The 10,408-nt window shown below is 41.5% G+C and overlaps 2 protein-coding genes across 14 annotated transcripts in view; one reads left to right on the top strand and one right to left on the bottom strand.

Moving 5' to 3' along the window:
• The window catches only part of cenpp (centromere protein P), a 353,297-nt gene that overhangs the window by 272,071 nt on the left and 70,818 nt on the right, over positions 1-10,408 (top strand). The gene's annotated exons all lie outside the window — the stretch shown is intronic.
• Positions 1-10,408, bottom strand: part of ecm2 (extracellular matrix protein 2, female organ and adipocyte specific) — a 77,997-nt gene that overhangs the window by 6,754 nt on the left and 60,835 nt on the right. For 6 of the 7 annotated variants that reach the window (XR_011962015.1, XR_011962017.1, XR_011962013.1 and 3 more), the window contains one exon: positions 8,258-8,438. Coding sequence is in view for 2 of the 7 variants with exons in the window: in XM_072582114.1 (XP_072438215.1) it covers positions 8,267-8,438 (172 nt within the window). In the remaining 5 variants the exon portion in view is untranslated. Of the gene's footprint in view, positions 1-7,994; positions 8,439-10,408 lie in introns of those variants that run through there. The other variant, XM_072582115.1, reaches the window with a different exon arrangement.

The raw sequence follows: 10,408 nt of genomic DNA, 5'->3' as shown, positions 1-10,408 counted from the left end.
CACCAGGTTATAGTCCAATAGGTTTATTTGGAAGCACTAGCTTTTAGAGCACTGCTCCTTCAACAAGTGGTTGTGGTGAAGGAGCAGCACTCCAAAAGCTAATGCTTCCAAACAAACATGTTGGACTATAACCTAGTGTTGTGTGATTTTTCACTCGGTAAGTAGTGACATAGAGTCAGAGAGATGTACAGCACAAAAACAGACCCTTCAGTCAAACCCGTCCATACCAACCAGATAAACTAAGTTAATCTAGTCCCATTTACCAACATTTGGCCCTTATCCCTCTAACCCTTTCTATTTATATACTCATCCAGATGCCTTTTTAATGTTGCAATTGCATCAGACTCCACCACTTCCTCTGACAGCTCATTCCATGCACATACCAACCTCTGTGTGAAAAAGTTGCCCTTTCAGTCCCTTTTACATCTTTCCCCTCTCACCCTAAAGATATGCCCTCTAGTTCTGGACTCCCCCACCCCAGGAAAAAGACCTTGTCTGTTTATCCTATCCATGCCCCTCATGACTTGATACACCTCTATAACCTCAGCTTCTGACGCTCCAGGGAAAACGTCCTCAGCCTATTCAGCCTCTCCCTATAGCTCAAGTCCGCCAGCCCTGGCAAGATCCTTGTAGATCTTTTCTGACAACATTCTTCCAAAAGGAGGGAGCTCAGAATTGCACACAATGTTCCAAAGGTTGCTAACCATATGTCCCATACAGCCCCAATATGATGTCCCAACTCCTATATTCAATGTTATGACCCTAATAAAAGAAAATGTACTAAACACCTTCTTCACTGTCCTAACTATCTGAGACTCCACTTTCAAGGAACTATGAACCTGCACTCCAAGGTCTCTGTTCAGCAACACTTCCTCGAACCTTACCATTAAGTCCTGCCTTGATTTGCCTTTCTAAAATGCCCTCACATTTGTTCTTCATTGTCCACTGAAAAATCGAACAGGCTGACGATACCCTGAATGGTAGTCTCATACAAGCCGTAATGAGTATTAATTATAGCAGACTTCTGGGAATCCTGGACTAAATGCAATTGCAAGTGTGGCTAATGTCCACTTTTGTGAAGCAAGGGCCAGCTTTGCGTATAAATCTTCTATCCATTGGATTGGATATTTATTCAGCTTCAAAAATGGTTTACCATTTGTTTGAAATCCCCACAAAGGCTATCTGACCCATTGGGCTTCAAAATCGTTACAACTGGTGCTATCCATTCTGCAGATTGGACTGGGTTTGATGATTCCTTCACTTTCCAAACTTCTTATTTCTACCTGTACTTTTGCCAGTAAGGCAAAAGGAATTGGGCAGGTCTAATGGCTTCCTATTCAACATGCAAGGTGGCCCTAGCTGCTCTGATAGTCCCTAGACCCTCCTGGAAGACTTCTGGGTATTTAATTAGGATTTCACTCAAGCAGCCATTTTCTAATTCAGACATGTTGAGTCAAGCTAGGTCAACCTCTGCAAACAGTTTTGCCCCTATTAACTTTGGCCTAAGCCTTTTACCACAATCACTGGTAACTGAACCAGCTGCTTTTCAAGAGACTAGAAGACATTGTACCCATAATCTGTAATACTTACATGGTATAGGTTCTTAGCTTAGCTGAGGTCTTGCACAAATTTAAAGGCTGGAGTGCAATGCAAATTTTATTAAAAACTGATTCTGCAATCACTGATATGGCTGCATCAGTATCAACCTCCATTAGAACCAGATGACCATTTAACCAGAAGCTTACCTTGATTGATATTGATTTTACTGTTGCTCAGCAATTTAACTGTTCCAAACCAGATGTAGGTGAACTTCCCAGGGTATGAACCCTCCTAGATATTGGCCTATGAGTTATCTCACTTAATTTAGGTCTAGTAGGACTCTTTTGCTGTTTCGAATCCGCATACTGGCAACAGCTATTATGGCTGAATAGGGACTGAATGAGGCTGTGCAATTGCTTGCACTCAAGCTCCATCAGAAACAGGCCCTTCGGCCCAACAAGTCCACACCGACCCGCCGAAGCACAACCCACCCATACCCCTATATTTACCCCTTACCTAACACTAGGGGCAATTTAGCATGGCCAATTCACCTGACCTGCACATCTTTGGACTGTGGGAGGAAACCAGAGCACCCGGAGGAAATCCACGCAGACACGGGGAGAACGTGCAAACTCCACACAGAGAGTCGCCTGAGGCGGGAACTGAACCCGGGTCTCTGGCGCTGTGAGGCAGCAGTGCTAACCACTGTGCCACCGTGCCGCCCGGTGTTGGAGTTGATTTCCTCGAATTCCAGGAGCAACAGTTACTGTTTTATATGCTGTTGCATTGTTTTGAAACTTAGGAGAAAAAAAGATAAAAAAGATTCAAAATAACGGCACTTTTCAAAGGGAGAGGGACAGACAAAGGCAGCACATGGTCAGGTCAATGCAGGGGGGAGAGAGAGAGAGAAAGAAACCTACACTGCTAACTGACACAGCAGTGAACCAGTGCAGTTATGCATTTGCTGTTTAATTAATTTATCGCTGGACATTGTAGTGCTTCTAGGAAAATTAACAAACAGTGAACTTCACAACTAATCTTGGAGGAACCTGTTTGGGAGAGGTCACAGCATAGAAACAGGTAAGTGAGTAGTTTTAAGTATAGCCTTGCTGTAGATCCACACTAGTGAGTAGAGTGTATTCTTTCTTGATTATGTGCTTTATTGAGATATGCTTCTTGATTAAACTTAAAAATATAAGCCATAAGTATTAAGTTAGCTTGGAACAGTGTTTTGTAGAGCAATAAGATGGTGCTATTTTCTAGGTGTGTAGATTGGAAGAAGCAAAAATGGCCTTTAGTAGGTTGATATACTCTTCTTGGCAAAAGTGAGGACTGCAGATGCTGGAAACCAGAGTCTAGATTATAGTGGTGCTGAAAAAGCACAGCAGGCCAGGCAGCATCCAAGGAGCAGGAAAATCGATGTTTTGGGCAAAAACCCTTCATCAGGAATGGAGGCAGGGAGCCTCCAGGGTGGAGAGATAAATGGGAGGGCGGGGGGGGCCTTGCTCTTCTTGTCAGGTGTGGGAGTTTAGGGCGAGGTTATGTGTTACTGAGAATTATATCTGCAATAAATGACACTGGTTGCGAATCCTATCAGGTAGTGCAGGAGTCTTTTGTGACTATCCCCATTTCAAAAAGGTATGCTGTTTTGGAAAATGTAGGGGTTGGTGGATTCTCAGGGGTATGTAGCATGAACAGCCAAGTTTCTGGTACCGGGACTGGCTCTAATGCAATGAGGGATACGTCGAGTTCCAAGAGATTGATTGTGTTAGGGAACTCTCTAGTCCGAAGTACAGAAAGATGTTTCTGTGGCCAGCAGCGAAAAATCAGAATGGTGTGTTGCTTCCCTGGTGCCAAGTTCAAGGATGTCTTAGAGAAGGTGAAGAATATTCTCAAAGGAAGCAGAGAGACCAACAGGAGGTCGTTGTACACATTGGAACTAACAACATAGGAAGGGAAAAGGATGAGATTCTAAAGGGAGAATATCGAAAGTTAGGCGGGAATTTTAAACGAGGTCCTCGAGGGTAGTAATATCTGGATTACTCCCGATGCTATGAGCTAGTGAGGGGAGGAATAGGAGGAGAGAGCAGATGAATGCATGGCTAAGGAGCTGATGTATGGGAGAAGGATTCGCATTTTTGGACCGTTGGAATCTCTTCTGGGGAAGAAGTGACCTATACAAGAAGGATGGATTGCACCTGAATTGGAAGGGGACTAATATACAGGAGATTTGCTCAAGTTGCTCAGGAGAATTTAAACTTGTAAGGTGGGGGGGGGGAACCCATGGAGATAGTGAGGAAAGAGATCAATCTGAGACTGATACAGTTGAGAAAAGAAACGAGTCAAACAGTCAGGGCAGGCAGGGACAAAGCAGAGAACAAGGTAGGACTGATAAATTAAATTGCATTTATTTCACTGCAAGGGGTCTAACAGGGAAGGCAGATGAACTCATGGCATGGTTAGGAACATGGGACTGGGATATCATAGCAATTACAGAAACGTGGCTCAGGGATGGACAGGTCTGGCAGCTTGATTTTCCAGGATATAAATGCTATATGAAGGACAGAAAAGGAGGCAAGAGAGGAAGGGGAGTGGTGCTTTTGATAAGGGATAGCATTACAGCTGTACTGAAGGAGGATATTCTGGGAAGTTATTTGGGTGGAACTGAGAAATAAGAAAGGGATGATCACTTTCTTGGGATTGCATTATAGACCCCCTAATAGTCAGCGGGAAATTGAGAAACAAATTTGTAAGGAGATCTCAGTTATCTGTAAGAATAATAGACTGGGACTGCCATAGTTTTAAGGGTTTAGATGGAGAGGAATTTGTTAAGTGTGTAAAAAAAAATTTTCTAATTCAGTAGGTGGATGTACCACCAAAAGAAGATGTAAAACTTGACCTACTATTGGGAAATAAGGCAGGGCAGGTGACTGAGGTGTCAGTGCCCCCACTTTGGGGCCAGCGACCATAATTCTATTAGTTTTAAAATAATGATGGAAAAGGATAGACGAGATCTAAAAGTTGAAGTTCTAAATTGGAAGAAGGCCAATTTTGACGGTATTAGGCAAGAACTTTCAAAAGCTGATTGTTCGCAGGTAAAGGGATGGCTGGAAAATGGGAAGCCTTCAGAAATGAGTTAACAATAGTCCAGAGACAAAACTTTCTGTTAGGGTGAAGGGAAAGGCTGGTCGGTGTAGGGAATGCTGGATGACTAAAGAAATTGAAAGAGAAGGAAGCATATGTCAGGTATAGACAGGAGAGATCGAGTGGATCCTTAGAAGAGTATAAAGGCAGTATACTGAAGAGGGAAATCAGGAGGGTGAAAAGGGGACATGAGAGAGCTTTGGCAAATAGGGTTAAGGAGAATCCAAAGGGCTTTTACAACTATATTAAGGAGAAAAGGATAACTAGGGAGAGAATAGGGCCTCTCAAAGATCAGCAAGGCAGCCTTTGTGTGGAGCCAAAGGAGATAGGGGAGATACTAAACGAGTATTTTACAACAGTGTTTACTGTGGAGAAGGACATGTCAGATGTGGAATGTAGAGAAGTAGATGGTGACATCTTGAAAATGTCCATATTACAGAGGAGGAAGTGCTGGATGTCTTGAAATGCATAAAAGTGGATTAATCCCCAGGATCTGATCAGACGTAGAGCTTAAAAATGTGTTGCTGGAAAAGTGCAGCAGGTCAGGCAGCATCAAAGGAATATGAGAATCAGCTTTTCGGGCATAAGCCCTTCTTCAGGAATCCTGTTCCTTTGATGCTGCCTGACCTGCTGTGCTTTTCCAGCAACACATTTTTAAGCTCTGATATCCAGCATCTGCAGTCCTCACTTTCTGCTCCCTGATTAGATGTACCCGAGAACTCTGTGGGAAGCTAGAGAAGTGATTGCTGGGCCTATTGCTGAGATATTTGTATCATCAGTAGTCACAGGTGAGGTGCTGGAAGACTGGAGGTTGACTAACGTGGTGCCACTGTTTAAGAAAGTTGGTAAGGACAAGCCAGGGAACTATAGACCAGTGAGCCTAACGTTGGTGGTGGGCAAGTTGTTGGAGGGAATCCTGAGGGACAGGATGTACACGTATTTGGAAAGGCAAGGACTGATTAGGGATGGCTTTGTGCATGGGAAATCATGTCTCACAAACTTGATTGAGTTTTTTGAGGAAGTAACAAAGAGGATTGATGAGGGCAGAGCAGTAGATGTGATCAAATGGGCTTCAGTAAGGCGTTCGACAAGGTTCCCTATGGGAGACTAGTTAGCAAGGTTGGATCTCATGGAATACAGGGACAGGGAGAACTAGCCAGTTGGATACAGAACTGGCTTAAAGGTAGAAGACAGAGGATGGTGCTGAAGGGATGTTTTTCAGATTGGAGGCCTGTGACCCATGGAGTGCCACAAAGATCGGTGCTGGGTCCACTACTTTTCGTCATTTATATAAATGATTTTGATGTGAGCGTAAGAGGTATAATTAGTAAGTTTGCAGATGACACCAAAATTGCAGGTGTAGTGGACAACAAAAAAGGTTCCCTCAGATTACAATGAGAACTTGATCAGATGGCCAATGGGCTGAGTGAAGTTTAATTTAGATAAATGAAAGGCGTTGGATTTTGGGAAAGCAAATCTTAGCAGGACTTATACAATTAATGGTAAGGGCCAAGGGAGTGTTGCTGAACAAAGAGACCTTGGAGTGCAGATTCATAGCTCCTTGAAAGTAGTGTCACAGCTAAATAGGATAGTGAAGGCAGCTTTTGGTATGCTTTCCTTTTTTGGTCAGAGCATTGACAATATTTGTTGGGAGGTCATGTTGCAGCTGTACTTTTGGAATATTGTGTGCAGTTCTGGTCTCCTTCCTATTGGAATGATGTTGTGAAACTTGAAAGGGTTCAGAAAAGACTTACAAGAATGTTGCCAGGTTTGGAGGATTTGAGCTATCAGGAGAGGTTGAATAGCCTAGGGCTGTTTTCCCTGGAGCATCGGAGGCTGAGGGGTGACCTCAGAGAGGTTTATAAAATCATGAGGAGCAGGGATAGGATAAATAGACAAAGTCTGCCCCTGGGGTAGGGGAATCCAGAACTAGAGGGCATAGGTTTGGGGTGAGAGGGGAAAGATATAAAAGAGACCTAAGGGTCAACTTTTTCGAGTAGAGAGTGGTACGTATATAGAATGAGCTGCCAGAGAGAATGGTGGAGGCTCGTACAATTGCAACTTTTAAAAGGGATCTGGGTGGGTATATGAATAGGAAGGGTTTAGAGGGATATGGGCCATGCGCTGGCAGGTGGGATTAGATTGGGTTGTGGTATCTGGTCGGCATGGACAAATTGGACGGGAGAGTCTGTTTCTGTGCTGTACATCTCTATGTCTCTATGACTCTCTAAGGGTCCCTGGATCCAAAATGTTAAGTCTGTCTTCTCTCCACAAATGCTGCTGGACCTGCTGAGTTTCTACAGCAATTTGTTTTTCTTTCAGATTTCCAACAACTGCAGGTTTTCATTTTGTTATCATGGTGATCAGAAGCAGAGATGGAGGGGTAGAGAAGTGATGCTGATTGTCCAACCTTGCCCTTGTTTTTCTCCCTGAACATCCGCTCCACATGACTCCCACCCCTCGATTCTCCCCCTGAAAATGTCACTATCTTTTCCACTGTTCCAAGGCTTCAGTATTGCTGCACTCTTGGCCTCCAAAACAATGATGCTGCTAAAAGTGGCTGCTTTTTGGCTGACAGCCTGAAGCAGGCAGGATATCTTTGTCACAGGAGGGAATGCACCAAAAGGCTTTTCAGGTGACTATTTAAGTGCTGGACTATTTAGGCACTGGATCAAACAGGCCTTCTCATTTGTGGTAATGTCCCACTCATAATGATGCCTATCTCCATACTTCAACTGCAAAGTGGAAAATTCTAGTCCATATCTTTTTTTAAATGGGATACTCTTTATCCTCAAACTGTACTCCTTAATTTTAGACACCCCACATGAGTAAACATCCTTTTAGCATCTACCTGGTCAATTCTGCTCAGAATCTTCCCTGTTGTCACTTCTCATTTTTCTAAATTATAGTTACATGACTTGCTCAGCCTTTCTTTGTAAAACATAGCCTTCTTCAGCAACCTGTATATTTGTTTCAGGTTTCTGGAATCTGCAGTTCTTTGTTTCATTTTAGTGTTTGACATATATGCTGTTGTTCTTTTGCACTACGACGCTACTTTATGTAAAAATCAATTCTCAGACCTTAAATGGATTCCACCATGATACTTTTAACCCATTCGTATTTGGTAATTCAAATCTAAGTAATGATTTTCCAGACCAAACAAATTATTAATTCTAAACATGTTTGTTCCTGACTTATTTAAATTAATGGCATTCTACTCGACTTGTTTATAAAACTTGTAAATATTTGTTGAATGGGTAGTTTAATGTGGCCATACAAGACAGAGTCAGCAACATCTTTTAACTTCCAAGTAATATCCAATAAATTATTACATTTAATGACTAACAAAAGTGATTTATTACATGTCCACCTATCCTTTGCTTATGATAGATGCATAGGCAATTATTGACATAAAAACCATGAACTAGGTATAGGTTTAGTGTCCATTTCTTATCGCTCGATGGGGACTCATTATTCTGCTTTGACAGAAGTGCAGTTAAACAAGAACATTTAAGCCGCATGTCATACACAATGTTTGCTTCAAAACATATATGGATAAAAATGACTTTCACACCTAGAATAGTTATTTTTTGACCTTTTGTGGTGTCAAGATCACACTTGAGTATTTTTCTATACAACAAAAGGCAGTTGGTGGGATTCTCCGTGTGTTTATATAATTGTTATCGAGATGAAGTGTTCGAATTTTTGAGTCATCTTGATCATCCATTATGCAGATGGATTCCGGTGGAACATTTCTAGTTTAAAAAAAATTGCATTAGAGTATATTTTCAAAAATCTCCTTTAGTTCAATCAACATTTTAATACACAACTCATTTTTTGGATTTAAATTATCTTGTGATCAGATGTGAGTTGGTTTGGGACTCTGTCACTGAAGAGTCTGTTTCTGTGCTGTATGACTCTATGATTCTGTTGTGCCATCTCAAAAGGCAAGCACAGAGACTGTTCAGAAATCCAGTTCAAGACTTCCAGAGATCCGTTCTTATTGGAAGCAAAATAAAACAATACAAAGAGAAGACCTAAGTCTTAGAATAATGCAACTCAACTAATGTATGCCCTGTCCAAAATACCTATGTATACATTTTCTGAAACTTGATTGCTATTACATGTTGGAATATATTGTAAAGATATATTAATATAGATGCTTTAACATGACATAAGGGGGAAAGGGGGATGGTGCAGTCTTGAAATCCAGTAAGACCACATTTCTCTCATGTGACCAAAATAACTTCACATCTGTTGATTGTTTTGAGCTACATCAATATCCTTGTTCAACATTGCATTTTCATGAACGTGCTTCTCAAGGAACCTGTAGATATTTATGCTACAGTAATGCATCATGGCAATTTTTTCATGCTCTCAATTTATGGATTCATTTGTTAAAATTAAGAACTTAGCAACTTGCACAGATGCCATTCATGCACAAATACATACTGTTGCAAGGAATGCTGTCTCGGCCCAGCTGTCACGAACATTTTTCTCAGTTTCCATGAGAAAGTTACCTTTGATGAATTACCCTGATCCTTCTATTTCCACCATATTTCTGATGTATAGATGATATGTATACAATAATTGAAGCTACACGTGCACATCGGAATTTTTCTTAAGCACTTAATGCAATGCAACCCATGCTCAAATTCAACTTTGAAATGGAATACTCTTAAGAGCTCTATTTTGTCAATGTACTGGTTGAGAAATCTGCAAATGTGTTCTCTACTTCTGGCATGCTGAAGTGTACCTTTACAAATCAGTTACATGTTGGATTCTTATAGCTCTATAAGACCAGCTGAATCGGTTATCTTGTAATTTAGCTCACCATGCAAACTCAGGTCAAAATGGGGCACATCAAATCTATCCTGTAGGATAATGACGATCCCAATCAGACCGTTGTTCACTGTATTATATTTACTCATGAATGGGCTTATGGCCACCACGTCTGGGCCTGGAAAATGTCTGGTCTAATTTAAGGAAGTGTGAAAAAAACTTGGCAGATGGAATATGATGTGAGAAACTGAGATTATGCATTTTGGCAGAAGATATAGAGTTACTGAATATTATTTAAGTGAAGAAAAACTGCCGAAAGCAATGGAAAAGAGGGTCTTGGGAGTCTTCATCCATGAATCACAAGACGAGGATTCTAATTCAGCAGGAAATAGGGAAGGCAAATGGAATGTTGGCTTTTATTTCAACGGGAACGAAATATGAAAGGAAGAAAGTTTTACTAAAATCATTCAAGGCACTAGTCAGATCACAACTGGAATACTGTGAACAATTTTGGGCTAATTAACGAAGAAAAGACTTACTGGCATTGGAGGCAGTTCAAAGAAGGTTCACTAGGCTGATACTGAGTATGACGGGACTGTCTTATGAGGTGAGGTTGAGTAGATTGAGCTTCTACTCAGAAGAATGAGAGGTGACCTTACTGGAACGTACAAGATTCTTAAGGTTCTTAACAGTATAGATGCAGAAAGCTTGCTTCCCCTTTTGAAACAGTCACAATCAGAGGGTGTAATCTCAGAATAAGGGGTCACACATTTAAGCCAGAGGTGAGAGACATTTCTTCTCTAAATGTAAAGAATCTGTGAAAGTCTTCACCAGTGGCCTGTTGAAGCTGGGTCATCAAGTATATTCAAGTATAAAGGGATTTTTAATCAGTAAAGGAATCAAGGGTTATGGAGCAATAGCAGGAAAGTTGTGTTGAGAATTT

The sequence above is a fragment of the Chiloscyllium punctatum genome, chromosome 12, assembly GCF_047496795.1.
Source record: "Chiloscyllium punctatum isolate Juve2018m chromosome 12, sChiPun1.3, whole genome shotgun sequence".
NCBI lineage: Eukaryota > Metazoa > Chordata > Chondrichthyes > Orectolobiformes > Hemiscylliidae > Chiloscyllium > Chiloscyllium punctatum.
This window is presented reverse-complemented; position numbering and strand designations above follow the sequence as displayed.